We start from the raw sequence: 13,075 nt of genomic DNA, 5'->3' as shown, positions 1-13,075 counted from the left end.
TACGAGGACCGGTTAGAGAGACAGATGCAAGATCGGAGTCCGAAAAATATCCGTTCGAAAGCGGGACATCTAAGAAGAAATTGCCTGAATCAGCGCGGTGAGGCCTCCACGGAATGCAAAATTTACAGACAAGTGCAAGAGCGACGTTGACAGGCGTTGACAGCGACGAGCCCGGCTATTCGGCTATAAGGTATGTATGTGAGGATTAAGAGAAATTCGTCTGTAAAACCTCACGGGAAGGATCATCAAAACAAAGCCGAGGGTCCTAGGAGTCGCGGACGCGGTGAAGTTGACGTGTCCACATCTTCTATGATGGTCCGAGGAGAGTGTTGCTGCTGCACTCCATTGAGTGGAATGACACAGGTACGACATATCAATATTGTTCAAGTTCGACTACGATTCAAATCTACTAGGTATTGCCGGCCTGGATTTGTCACAAATTTCCCTGGTGTCACTATCATGATGTCCACTGCGTCCTCGACTATGGTGCTAACAATACACTATGTTTAGAGTTCCATAACCCACCGTCTGTGTTTACAGTAGTCACCAAATACCTTCTTCATGCACGAACGAGGACTCAGTGCGAGCATACTTCCCTCCGAGTTCCCTTCAAGGTGTTTCATCGAATAGGCTATCCCGGTCATTATCCTCTTAAATCCCCCGATTCGAACAAGAATACATCCCATCTCTTCAGACCCTTTCGAACCCTTCTAACCCCCGATCGAATTTGTATTAATCATGCATGCCCACCAGTCCCGCAAGACGCTACCCTTATGCTACCTACATGCACGCAGGCTGTCCACCTACGTAAAGTGGGTGAAAGACGCAACGTAGCCCCTCATGTTGCATCTTCAGACACGTACAAAGGCGCTTGTTTGGGACTGAGAGCATACAATTGAGGAAGGGTCTGTATCATGATATCGTGAACCTGACAGTCTCGAAAGCGTAAGGTGAAGAAGCCCTTGCGTTCTACGGGAGAATCTCCCGGTCCAAAGAAACCTAACAAAGTCAGTCAATGATCTCTCATACACTTCACCACGGATCAAAACTACTCATCAGACCATCATCACACTCAGGACAGGGAATAGACCGAATACATTCATTCTCGTACCTTGTCTCAATCTTCCAAGGACCGCAGACTGCCTGTAGTCTGCTAAATCAGAAGCTTCTCGATCACAGGAAAGCAATACTCGCTTCATGGATTCCTCCTCTAGTCGCAACTTGAAATGTGAAAGGGTCTGCTCAGTGTATGCGACACGGAGGAAGCAGCGCTTACGATGGTATTACTCGGATTCTTCGGGCTCTAGTAAAGTGACTGACGGAATGAACTTGACACACAAGTATAAAAGACGCAAGCGAGTGAGCTCTTGTTGAAACGCATCCAACCCTTACACCTACTAAACCATCATCACAACCATGACTATCCCAGTTCCGGGCACATACGTGATCTACAACATCCAATATTCCACCCTAGATGTCGATTTGCACTGGGCCAATGTCACTGACGGTGCTCCTGTCGTCGGTTACATCTACAACGAATCCACTCAGAACATGCTGGTTGGTGCAGATATTGAAAATATGCGTGTCTGATCTCACTGAACTCGACTCTGCAGTGGAATCTGCAGGTTGTCGATGAAGAGCAGGGTCTAGTGCAATTCATCAACCTCGCGGGCAACAATTATGCTGGAGTCTCTGGCGAAATCAATGTGAGTGCGTCCAGCAACTTAGCAAGCTGTGTTTGACAACGGGGAAATCAAGGGCTCTGGGGTTATAGGATCCTCCATCGAAACCACTTTCAGACTCCACGAGAGGAAAGATGGGGAATATGAGCGAGTTCTGTTTCTTTGTCGTGTCTTCTTCGGCTCAAACAACACCTTCAGGATTCAGACACATAACTCTGAGCTCGTTTGGGAGCTGCCTGACGGAAATAACTACACTGAGGTAAGTTCATCTGATGAACTTGACAAATTGCACGTACTCAAGGGGGTAGATCATCCTCTCCCCTCCCATCAGCTTCTATGATAACCAGGCTTGGCAGTTCATGCCAGTTGATGGTAACTGACACTGAAGAGGGAGACAAAGCACTGGCGACAATGACTTTACATCATTAGCACCGACCATGGACTAACTGTATTCTTGAGCATCGGAAAGAGGATATCTACTCGCACTGCTGTTATGTGGATACAACTATTTATTCAACTTGTGACAGCGAGATTTTTTTCAGGAAACGAACAAAGTGCGAGGACTGAGCAGTTGTTTGCTTAACAGGACCAGCAAAGCATTTACAAGCACTAATCATTCAAATACACGACCACAATTCCAACAGCAGCTATGGCATAGAGACGACGGGTTGGTACGAAGGCCTGTCAGATAAAGAGTAAGGATGGTTCCAAACAACTTGTGAATCATAGGATCCACATTGGCTTGAGGAAGAGGGAATGCAATGTAACTGCCGCGACGGCAATGGTTATAGAAAATGCGCCGAAGTGGAATAGACTCTGCACGAAACGTTTTCGGTAAGATACACGGAAAGCGTTGGTACCAACTTGAAGCATGAAGCCTGAACTTAGACATCCATTTTATATACAACCAATTGTTGCGATGTTAGTCGCAGCCGAGAACGCACATTATCGAACAGGTGGGAGATGGGAGGCAACTCACTTGTAGGATAAGTAAGCCGAAGTGATTATGTACTACAGCTGAGTCCACTTGAAAGCAGGTGCATGCCCACGCCGTCACTAAGCCCAAGTGAAAAGGTTCGTAGGTGGCAACGCTCTGCTTGAAGTTGCATGTCCTACTAAGTATCAGCCCCATTCTCGGACAAGTATCACTTGAGTGAAAAAATTTACTCGTATCGAGAGTCAAGACGGGTACGTCTTGTTTTCCTGGGATAGGTCTTGGGGCAGATACTTCAATAGGCTGCTGCATGCAGCTGTAGGTACAATTGAGGTCATTGAACCCCAGGGTTGAACGTTGAACTTCTTGACGAAGCAGGCTAACCGTGACGCTCGCATTCTGTGTGAGCCGCTTAGCGCTATAGTGAGTTGCCATCAGACGGACCATACCCGGGTACACATCACCTGCCAGCGATAAGCCCGGGGGCCTGGTAATGACTCTGTACTCGCAGCTAGCGGGGAATCAATACTCGGTGTGCAAGTAAGCAGTGTGCAACAACGTACGTACGAGCAACCCACAACTTGGACTTGAAGGTGATACAGATCTAGGATATGTGGAGATTCCGAAAAACCGGGTAGGCGAGTGACAACACTCAGCGCTCAGCAACGACTCGCGAAGGCACTATTTTTAGCTCCTTAGTCGGGACGTAGCTTTAGATATGTGCAGGAAAACTTCAAAGCTTTCAAAGTGTTTCATTACCAGGTGGTCTGCCGCCGCCGCCGCACGATGGGGGCAATTTGATCAGTCAAGACCATGTACATAATACTGCTTACGTACTATCTCAACAGACCTCAACAAGAATATTTACCGCGATGAAGACAGCTCATTGTCATCATTGACTTTCAATAAACCCGGAGAACAGTAGTATGAATGCAATCACCATCTCTAGCATTATTTTCAATTTTGCACAGACTCGACGTCAGCGGATTAGCGTGCCACTGCCTGAACGAACCCAAATTAGAAGGAGTCGTTCTTCAAGCTTCAATATTCAATGATAGCATGGATATCCTTATCCTGCCTTTCGAAATTTCCATTTGGAATAGCTTCTGTTCGTGGATACCACGTTTGTATCGTGATAAGGTGAGATTTACTATGCTGTGCTCGCGGATGTACATGACGAATTGATGCAGCTGCGGGTGACGATACCTCGAAGCGCCGTGACCAACCACAAAACCCTGAGCTGAACAAGATTGATTACCAGATGCTGTAGAAGGGTAATTCGAAGGGGGCCGCTCCTCGCATTTTGTATACAGATAATCTGATTATCATGATGTCTTTCAAGTCATAGGACGAAACAAAGCATATTTCCGATGCTTGCGCAGCACGGCCGCTATTGTATGTTTCGCATCCCGGGGATTGATATGCCAAGGAGCAGTCATTCATTTTGCCCGCCCATAAAATATTGTGATCGAGTAACTGCAATCGGCAGCTTGTACCTGTTTGGAGAATAAATAGCTTGCAGAAGGAGGCACCTAATGTCGTCGTGCCGGGAGCTGACTGTCATTTTTATTTCACTAGGATTATCATCCCCATCATTAAGTATATGCAATATACCAGAAAGCGCCCTACTGTGGTGATTTCCCTCAAGACATGCGAGTCACTATGCGAGACTATGTGTAGTCTTGAAGGAGAGTTATCCAAACAGGACTTGGTGCTGCCGAGTGCCGTTACCTGGTTAGTCTGAAAAAGACAATGACACAGAAGTACCTTCCCTTCATTCACACCATATCTCCAACAGTTCAGCAAGTGAAACAGACCACCTACCGGCGCAGATCCCGGTGATCCCGATATCCTCCTAGTGTCACAGAAAATCCATGCAGCAGGTAGGGTATGCAACTTACTAAAGGCTGACAGTAAAAGCTGACGTACCTTCGCATTGTGCATAAATATCTACCTATCGCTGTAAATCCTGAACAAAATTCTAATTCCACAGTCATTCTCCACAACTTGACTTTGGGTGCCAGATCATGGGCTTAAGTGCACGGGATATTGCATTCATCACCGTCCTTTGTGGTGTTACGACCCTGAATGTAAGCATGTTTTTTTCTTTTGGAATTTCAATAATTCGTGCACCCGATATGGAATGAAGGTTTTCCTCCTCGGCGCTGTCACAGTCGCGCTTCCCACTATTGGAAGAGACCTTAATTTCCAAGAGGTTTGTTTGCTACTCCACCCATACTACTCCGAAACACAACATGCATGTGTCTAGGGTAACCTCTACTGGCCGGTCAATGTGAATTCGTACGTCTCTACAATACTCGTGACCAACTACTAGTCACTGACATTGTTAAATAGTTTGTCATTTGGTGGCTTGCTTCTATTCTGTGGAAGACTGGGGGATATATTCGGAGGCCGCTTCATGTTCCTCGCTGGGTCTCTATGGTTCGCGATCTGGTCAGTGGTCAAATTTGAGTGCTCAAAATTTTAACTCGAGAAAATCACGCCAGGAGTCTTGCAACGGCCTTCGTTCCAAGTTCAGATGTTTTCATCATAGATATGGCGCTCTTGGGGATAGGATCTGCTGCCAACACCCCCGCTGCGATTGGATTATGTTCGTCGTACTTCCCACCAGGAACAAGCAGGAACAAGGCTTTCAGCGCAATAGGTGTTGGATCACCTGTGGGATTCATTCTAGGCCTTATTTCTAGTAAGTTTGTCTAGCAACATTTCCGGTGGACAATTCATTCAACTTCTAAGGCGGTCTTTTGACTGAAAGTCGCGCCACATGGCGTTCGTTGTTCTGCATTCAAGCGGGTCTTGCTGTTTTCTTCGTTTGTCTAGCTCTCGTGGTATTTCCAAAAGATCACTCCAATCGGCGTTACAACAAAGGTTTAGACTGGGGTGGTGCTGCGCTAAGCACAGCTGGCCTTGGCCTTCTGATATTCAGTCTATCGTAAGGACATACCCTGCATCTTGCAGTAGGAATTACTAAACTGGATTCGAGTGACTCCACAACTGCTCAAAAGGGTTGGTTGGCACCCCAGGTCCTTAGCCTATTCCTTGTGTCCATCATTTTGCTGGTCGCATTTGTCTTCTGGGAGCACTGGAGGGAATCAAGGAACATGTCGGTTCTCATACCTCTGAAAATATGGAGGCGGCCTGGAGTAAAATTGGGTCCCCTCGTTGGCGTGATATTTTTTGGTTGGTGCGTGAATTCCTGAGGGATTGGTCTCAGTCATTCATGTTCCTGGCAGGTTTAGCTTCGATGCTCTAAATTATTTCTTCACGCTATAGTATGCTGGTCTATTTTAATCAATTGATCTCTGTTGACCACTAATGGTCTTCAGCTTCCAACAGGTACAATTGCTGAATCCATTGCAAACCTCTCTTCGGTTCATACCTATGGCTATCGCTGGAGCCGTTCCTAGCATCGCAGCGGGATATTATGTGGCGCGCGTCCCTGCACATATTTTGATGTTGATCGGTTTGCTCGTCAGCTCAGTAAGCGACTCAACCTCAGCTGAGAATAAATATTCAATCTTGGGAAGGCATCAAGCGTAATCTTCGCTTTGATAAACCCCAGTCTTAGCTTCTGGCACATGGCGTTTTTTATGATGATCACCATTGGTGCGTTATTTCTTCTCTCAGTGAAGAGAGGCTGATATTTCTGCAGCTGGGGTGGATATCGTATATTCGTTGGGGAACCAGCAAATCACTGTATCGCTAGATGAAGACTCGCAATCCCTTGCGGGTGGCATTTTCAGCGTTGCCACAAGAGTACGAGGTTCAATTTCCCCCTCTCATTTTATTTCGCTGAGCTTTTTGTGAACAGCTTGCTACAGCACTCGGACTTGCAGTAACATCTGAAATTGCAGACTCTGTGTCCAAAGCATACAACAACAAACATCCGGAACTTGATTCTCAGTCGCCAGAAGTCTTGATGGTCGGTTTCCGAGCAGCTGGGTGGACTTGTTTCGCATCGACACTTTTGAGCATTGTCGTCGTTATCGTTGGGTTGAGAGACCTGGGCATCATCGGCAAAAAACATGCGCAGACTAGGACGCGGAAAGTCTGACGATGATCATAATTTGAAGTCGGGGCAGAGTGAGTCTCCCAAGTAAAAAGGAGCATTGTTTTGTCCAAGTCTGACGGATTGGAATCTCTTTTGTTTTGTACAGTATTCAATAGACGGCGATCTGTGTTGAGATAGAGTACCAAGTATGTACCACGCCAGATTAGAATTCCCCTTTGCATCTATATAAGCATACTTGCTGCTAATAGTGCGATGCGCTGTTTGATATGAGGTAAATAGTAATCTCGAACGGTCGTGACAACTCACGCAGGCCTGGGTGCTGTTATTACTGTAGCATATTATGTCAGAAGGCCTGGTTAAGCCTTGATGCAATGGATTTAGGCCTTACTACCTGACTTGAACGGCCTCAAGTAGTATCCTACTAGATGGATAAAAAATCAGCATGCTGCTTTGATCAGTATAGGCAGCAGGGGTAATTCTTTAAGCTGTCGGGTTCATGGGGTCCTGTCGAGATAGGCAACATTTTCACACGAATCTAAGTGTCGTGTCAATTGCTAACGCTAACATCCATGAACAATTATCATATGAGCTTTCTAGACAACAGTCATGACCATACAGGAGCTGGTGGAAGGCAGAATAGTGGGGTACTTTTTTGATTCTTTGGATTGGAGCTGACCATATAAAAATACAGGACTTCAAAGGGCAAAAGACTGCGGATGACATTGTTCGCGTGGTACTCATCACTAGCACAGTACGTGCCCTTCGCTGCCGCTGCGTTTAGCCAATTGGATCTCTTCTGGCAGTTCCTCTCTTTTGTCATTGGGTTTGCCTTCAGCTCTCTCATGATAACAATGAGTACGTTCGTGCTCTGTACTGTAGCGCTGTCTCTGGTGAGTTTGCTTCGCGAGACGTCCATGTACCTAGTCAATTCACACCTTTTCTATAGGTTGTCCTACCTCCTTGGCCCATGTTCAATCGTCATCCAGTGACATGGTTATCCGAATCTGTACAAGAACAGAGTCAGAAGTAACATTCCGTGTTTATTTTGATATTCTTACCTCCTGCGGCAGACGCGGGAAGCAGGACTTTTCTTGCTTCTGATAATCTATTATTGCAAAGAGTGAGTAAATATTATTAATGTGCTATTTGTGCGCTTCGACAGCCTGAGAGTACTAGGTAAGCTTGTGTAGCAATTTTTATTCTTCCTTCCTCGCATGCATTCATGCGTGTATCGGGGTAGTGGTGGTTGGCATCGCTACCATTCAGTTCGAACAGCCAGCAAAGGCCTTTGACCATTGGGATTGTTTCCCCGAGTGGAACTTGGGGGATTTTTGGCACTAGAACCTTAAGTAGTGATGAGACACGATGAGACATACATGAGAAAATCAGGAGCATTTGTTCAACTGGGAGCAAATCTCCGTTTGCGAACATAGACGCTTGACCGCGCCCTGAGTGATTTCAAAACGTTGATTCGGAGGCGGTTCTACTAACTAGCCTGAATCGTGAGCACCGCCTTTGAAAACGATAGGTTGGCGTTAAAGACCTCCATGGCAGCGTTCTACCCATCATCTATGGCAGGGCCACTAGGACAGGTGCCTGAAGAAACTGGTTTGATTACGCCGTCACACGCAGGAGGTTATGAGTCTGATATGGCCATCAAGCAACCGCCCTCGGCTCATCAGCCACAGCTTCTTTCATCACCTCCACCAGCAAGGTCACATACTTTAACGCCGTTAACAACAACTAAAGCAACCGTCACGACGGCGACCACGAAGCAAAATACTACTACTCCACGCCCTTTACCCTCTCCAAGGTCGCAAGCTACGTCTCACAGGCCCCGCCCAGTCTCAATGCCTCCGCAGGCATTTGGTACCACAACTCCAATGTCAAGTTCTTCAGACCGCGAAAGACAGCAGACTACAGACTCAAAACACCGTCAGATCAGAGATGGTTCAACCAGCAAACAGGGTCGAAGCTCACACCGCATCCTTGGTGACTACACCTTGACCAAGACACTCGGAGCTGGTAGCATGGGGAAGGTCAAGTTGGCTATTCATAATATCACGGAAGAAAAGGTGTGTGCTGCGTTCATATCAGAGATGAATTATCTTCGAACACCCCGGTTCTTGTTCGTAGCTCGCTGTCAAAATCCTCCCTCGAGTGTATCCGCAGGCTTCCCAGCCGAATGGTTCAAATGCAACTCCAGAAGCAGTCGCAAAGCAGGCCTCAAAAGATGCTTCAAAAGAGATACGCACTCTTCGTGAAGCTGCTCTCTCTATGCTTCTCCATCACCCGTACATCTGCGGCATGCGCGAGATGATCGTCCATCAACATCATTATTACATGGTATTCGAATACGTGAACGGTGGCCAGATGCTCGACTATATTATCAGTCACGGTCGGTTGCGGGAACGTGTCGCCCGCAAGTTCGCTCGTCAGATAGGAAGTGCGCTAGATTACTGCCATCGAAACAATGTGGTCCATCGAGGTCTGTTGCTGCTGGATCTGTATTGTCTCATATTCTCATTGTCTATGTTGCAGATCTCAAAATCGAGAACATTCTCATATCTGAAACAGGAAACATCAAGATAATCGACTTTGGCCTGTCTAATCTCTACGACCCTTGTTCCACTCTGTCGACCTTTTGTGGTTCCCTATACTTTGCGGCTCCCGAACTCCTTAATGCGAAGGTCTACATTGGACCAGAGGTTGATGTATGGAGTTTTGGAGTTGTCCTCTACGTGCTCGTATGTGGCAAAGTGCCTTTCGATGATCAGAGCATGCCAGCACTGCATGCCAAAATTAAGCGCGGGCTGGTCGAGTATCCTGTGTGGTTAAGTGCAGGTGCGTCCGAATTGTGCTGTGAAGCATGATACTCACTGATCAATTCTCTAGAGTGCAAGCACTTACTCTCCCGAATGCTTGTCACTAACCCCGCTATGCGTGCCTCGCTGACCGAGGTACTTGAGCATCCATGGATGATTCGTGGGTTCAGCGGTCCCCCTGACTCGCACATGATACATCGGGACCCGCTCCGACCTGATGACCTTGATAAACAGGTCATCAAAGGCATGAAAGGCTTCGAATTTGGGACTGATGAGGAAATCGAACGGAACCTCCGAAAGGTGCTCGAATCTGACGCTTATGCCCGCGCGGTCCAGGCTTGGGACCGCAAGCGCGGTGGCCGCAATGGCGCAAACAACCGTCTCGAGTTTTCTAATTCCTCCCTTGCTATATCCTTCGATGGGTCGGCCGCGAATGCGCACAAGAATGATTCTACAATGAGTCCTTCAAAGAAGTCAAAACGTTTTTCTGGGTTCGACTTTTATCGCCGGAAGCTGTTCTCCCCTTCCTCATCGCCACCCACCACTCCTTCTCACTCGCCACCCACCTCTCAGTCGCTTCTGTCAGTTGGCGATGGCGCGCGCGATCCCCTTGACCCAACGCAGGGATTCCATCCACTGGTCACAATGTATTACCTTTCCCGCGAGAAGTTGGAGCGTGAACGTGTCTACGGCCCCGGGCGCTTTGCCAGCTCCCAGCTTTCCATTCAATCGACCACTGCAGCCAATGCATCCGCCACTGACGCTTCTGCACCACCCCCTTACCCGGCTAATACCTTCACTCAACCTGCTCCTGTCAAGAAGGAGCAACAGCAGCCTGCCACCTCTGCATCTGGTAAAGCAGACTACGGCATGCCTCTCCCGCGCCTTCCTGCGCCTGAGACGTCGCATTACTCCGACATGTCCTACGATGCAGCATCTGCAGCGGCTTCTCCAACCTCTGCTGCATTCCATGGGCAAGTGAGAGCGCGTGACTCGGGGCTACCTCCACCTGCTACGAAGCGCGTCGAAATTTCCCAACCGCCAACGCCAACGCCAGGGCCGGCGACAGCACTTCCGCGTGCTCCACCTGCGTCCACTCACCGCCGCAGCCACAGCATGAGCCAGCGACCAACTGCGCTCCGCGGATGGGGTGGAGGGTTTGTTAGTGGCGAAAGTCGTGTGGACGAACACGGCGAGGAGCAGGGCTCTCAATCGGCTGGTCTGGAGGACGAATTCACGGACCAGGATAAGGTTCTGTCCGCAGGGGATCGTGCACATACACACGACGGTCCATTATCAGCTGGCGCAACGCTCGTGCGCAGGTTTGGCACGCTTCTGGTTGGGAAGGGTGATGATAATAAACGGAGTATTGGTAAGCGGACGACGATGTTAGGCGCTGTGCCGTTGCGATCATCGGGAGATGATGGCGAGAAGCCTGCTGAATCGTCTTGGAAGCGGGGCGCAGATGTCGATGTACGCAGATCCTCCATCATTGCGCCTCAACCTATTACTGCTAGCCAGAGCCAGCCTCTTGGGAACGTGCACAGGCGAGCTGCCACCATTCTTGATCCCCAAGGTCGTCAGATTCGGCACGAGCGCCGGAGTAGCACTGGTGGATCTTTGCTCCCTAGTATCGGTGGCACCATCGGACGACATCGTCGGCCATCGACTGGTTATGGGACGAGCAGCGGACGTCCAACTGGCTTGAGTGGCTTTGGACAAACTGAGAAGGTGGAGGAGAATGTTGAGCAAGAGGCAGTTGATCAGGACGATGGCTTCAAGGATGAGCAGAGTGGACACCACAGTGATAAGGACTTCAAGCCGGTGCATCTTAAGGGGCTGTTCAGGTGAGCGCGAGTCGCATGGTTATTTGGACAGTGCTGAGATGTGCGACAGTGTTGCAACCACTTCTACAAAACCACCATCAGTGCTCAAGGCTGATATCAAGAAAGTTCTGGACCGAATGCAGGTTCAATATCGAGAGACACGGTGTGGCTTTGAGTGCATCCATGTACCCTCCATCGACATTTCATCTGTCCCCGAATCAACTCAGGTCCAAGGACGCTCTAGTCATCACCGCCGGACTGCTTCTGGTGGCTCCAACGAAACTGGAATTACGCCTCGATCGCTTGTGAAGAAAGCGTCGAAGATGTCTTTCGGTATGAAGTCTAAGGAGCGGGAGAGGGAGAGGGAGAGTATGAAGGAAAAAGAGCAGGAGGCTCCTTTAGAGAAAGAGCTCCCTCACAGGCCATCGATCGGGACTGCACTAAGTGCCACCCCCAGCAGCGGATCGTCTTCATTTTTCAATGTCTCCTCTAATACCCACACCATTACAGCGGATAATTCTCGGCATCAGGAAGCTAATGTGCTCACGCCGGGGACACCCCAAGAGGAACAGCGTGATCCATTCCGCTCGCAAACACCAGTTAAAGGCAAGGTCTTACCGCCCATACCCCGTGATTTTGCTGCTACACCTCAGCCGCACACTCCCCGGCCGGCACCTTTCCCTACCGGTGAAGTCGACCGTGAAGTATTCGAATCTATCGGTGCTAGTTCACTTTCAGTTCGTTTCGAAATTAATATTATTAAGGTATGATTTTCCTCCTCGTCATCGTCTCTAACATCTGACAGAGTTTCCCTAGGTTCCTTGGCTGCCACTCCACGGCATACAGTTCCGAAGGGCTGGTGGCGATGGTTGGCAATACCAAATGCTCGCCCGGAGAGTTCTTACTGAGCTTAAGCTATGACCAATCGCCTTCGTGGCCCCCTTTATGATTTGCCTCTTTTTGAGGCATCCTCATGCTCAATATTTCCATCTTTTGTGAGATATCTTCTTCTTTATGTTTTCTTTTCCTCCTCTAGTTAAAATGGGTTATACACGACGCGTCACAGGTGTTCCGCTCATACGCTGCCAAATACTTACTTCCCGCTCATTTCTCACGTGTATCACTGCTTCTCTCGAGGACGGCAATAATACCTATCTTACATGTTCTTCCATCTTGCTCTGGGAGTACTGTACAGAACGATGGAAAGTCTGCGAGGACTCTTACTACCCTCGCTTCAGTCGTCTGACTTATTTGAAAGATCAGCATGCATTCCCCACTTGGTTATTGACACTTATTTATGCTCGTTAACTTGAGCGACCCGAGACTCTGAAGATACTCATAATCCAGCCTGCATGAATATTTAATGCAGTGATAAAATGTTTGGGCAGGACATAAGAAAGGAAAGAGCCAAACTTCGCAACCCATACGACGACCAGTGTACATGCTGTGCGATTGATCTGGGACAACGCAACGTTCGAGTCAGATGTTTATGGGCGTCCTGGTCCCACAGTTTGGTATCGGGAGGTTTAGTCGCCCTGTCGAAAAATCAATAGGAATGACAGTTAGAGTTGAAACGTTGTGACTTTTTGAATAAAGATAAAGTCCAACTACTACAGACGTATCAATTGAATTCACAGCAAGCGGACAATGAATAGCTGGTATAAGATGCACGTAAGATCATCAGATCATCTTGAGCTTATAGCCCTCGCAAGGATTGGACGATCTGGATCAACATTATCCTACCCCTGGAGACCCAGCCCTAGCATGCCCGGAAC

General features: G+C 48.3%; 6 protein-coding genes across 6 annotated transcripts; all 6 read left to right on the top strand.

Moving 5' to 3' along the window:
• The first annotated feature begins 108 nt into the window (after positions 1 to 108).
• F5891DRAFT_1052342 (uncharacterized protein) lies at positions 109 to 1,066 on the top strand. The gene is made up of 2 exons (XM_041362527.1): positions 109 to 363; positions 414 to 1,066. Exons 1-2 carry the CDS (start codon positions 193 to 195, stop codon positions 897 to 899), a joined length of 657 nt encoding a protein of 218 aa, XP_041222395.1. The 5' UTR covers positions 109 to 192; the 3' UTR covers positions 900 to 1,066.
• A 38-nt stretch (positions 1,067 to 1,104) lies between these two features.
• Positions 1,105 to 2,110, top strand: F5891DRAFT_577142 (uncharacterized protein). Its single transcript, XM_041372341.1, has 6 exons — positions 1,105 to 1,280; positions 1,342 to 1,557; positions 1,614 to 1,706; positions 1,759 to 1,829; positions 1,881 to 1,941; positions 1,991 to 2,110. Exons 2-6 carry the CDS (start codon positions 1,417 to 1,419, stop codon positions 2,060 to 2,062), a joined length of 438 nt encoding a protein of 145 aa, XP_041222394.1. The 5' UTR covers positions 1,105 to 1,280; positions 1,342 to 1,416; the 3' UTR covers positions 2,063 to 2,110.
• Positions 2,111 to 3,373: 1,263 nt separating this feature from the next.
• F5891DRAFT_577085 (uncharacterized protein) lies at positions 3,374 to 3,835 on the top strand. The gene has a single exon (XM_041372339.1). It carries the CDS (start codon positions 3,547 to 3,549, stop codon positions 3,799 to 3,801), a length of 255 nt encoding a protein of 84 aa, XP_041222393.1. The 5' UTR covers positions 3,374 to 3,546; the 3' UTR covers positions 3,802 to 3,835.
• Positions 3,836 to 4,643: 808 nt separating this feature from the next.
• F5891DRAFT_958147 (major facilitator superfamily domain-containing protein) lies at positions 4,644 to 6,691 on the top strand (the record flags this gene model as incomplete). The annotated part of the gene is made up of 12 exons (XM_041375543.1): positions 4,644 to 4,706; positions 4,766 to 4,831; positions 4,886 to 4,917; positions 4,972 to 5,070; positions 5,124 to 5,323; positions 5,374 to 5,569; positions 5,621 to 5,821; positions 5,871 to 5,909; positions 5,964 to 6,117; positions 6,165 to 6,243; positions 6,290 to 6,393; positions 6,449 to 6,691. 12 exons carry the CDS (start codon positions 4,644 to 4,646, stop codon positions 6,689 to 6,691), a joined length of 1,476 nt encoding a protein of 491 aa, XP_041222392.1.
• Positions 6,692 to 7,207: 516 nt separating this feature from the next.
• Positions 7,208 to 7,806, top strand: F5891DRAFT_1052324 (microsomal signal peptidase 12 kDa subunit). Its single transcript, XM_041362526.1, has 4 exons — positions 7,208 to 7,288; positions 7,341 to 7,400; positions 7,453 to 7,539; positions 7,596 to 7,806. The coding sequence occupies exons 1-4, from the start codon at positions 7,256 to 7,258 to the stop codon at positions 7,677 to 7,679; spliced, it is 264 nt and encodes an 87-aa protein (XP_041222391.1). The 5' UTR covers positions 7,208 to 7,255; the 3' UTR covers positions 7,680 to 7,806.
• Positions 7,807 to 8,499: 693 nt separating this feature from the next.
• Positions 8,500 to 12,221, top strand: F5891DRAFT_958123 (uncharacterized protein; the record flags this gene model as incomplete). The annotated part of the gene is made up of 6 exons (XM_041375539.1): positions 8,500 to 8,724; positions 8,786 to 9,137; positions 9,191 to 9,493; positions 9,545 to 11,321; positions 11,371 to 12,064; positions 12,117 to 12,221. 6 exons carry the CDS (start codon positions 8,500 to 8,502, stop codon positions 12,219 to 12,221), a joined length of 3,456 nt encoding a protein of 1,151 aa, XP_041222390.1.
• Between the last annotated feature and the right edge of the window lie 854 nt (positions 12,222 to 13,075).

The sequence above is a fragment of the Suillus fuscotomentosus genome (genome assembly GCF_016647785.1).
Source record: "Suillus fuscotomentosus strain FC203 chromosome Unknown F5891scaffold_52, whole genome shotgun sequence".
Classification (NCBI taxonomy): Eukaryota; Fungi; Basidiomycota; class Agaricomycetes; order Boletales; family Suillaceae; genus Suillus; species Suillus fuscotomentosus.
Note: the sequence above shows the minus strand (reverse complement) of the source record. Positions and strands in the feature narration are given on the sequence as shown.

Coding starts and splice junctions, on each gene's coding strand:
- F5891DRAFT_1052342 (XM_041362527.1), top strand. CDS start 193: ATGTATGTGAGGATTAAGAGAAATTCGTCTGTAAAACCTCACGGGAAG. Junction 364..413: donor CATTGAGTGGAATGACACAG/GTACGACATATC, acceptor CAAATCTACTAG/GTATTGCCGGCCTGGATTTG.
- F5891DRAFT_577142 (XM_041372341.1), top strand. CDS start 1,417: ATGACTATCCCAGTTCCGGGCACATACGTGATCTACAACATCCAATAT. Junction 1,830..1,880: donor AGGAAAGATGGGGAATATGA/GCGAGTTCTGTT, acceptor CAACACCTTCAG/GATTCAGACACATAACTCTG. Junction 1,942..1,990: donor ACGGAAATAACTACACTGAG/GTAAGTTCATCT, acceptor TCAAGGGGGTAG/ATCATCCTCTCCCCTCCCAT.
- F5891DRAFT_577085 (XM_041372339.1), top strand. CDS start 3,547: ATGCAATCACCATCTCTAGCATTATTTTCAATTTTGCACAGACTCGAC.
- F5891DRAFT_1052324 (XM_041362526.1), top strand. CDS start 7,256: ATGACCATACAGGAGCTGGTGGAAGGCAGAATA. Junction 7,289..7,340: donor AGCTGGTGGAAGGCAGAATA/GTGGGGTACTTT, acceptor ATAAAAATACAG/GACTTCAAAGGGCAAAAGAC. Junction 7,401..7,452: donor TGGTACTCATCACTAGCACA/GTACGTGCCCTT, acceptor CTCTTCTGGCAG/TTCCTCTCTTTTGTCATTGG.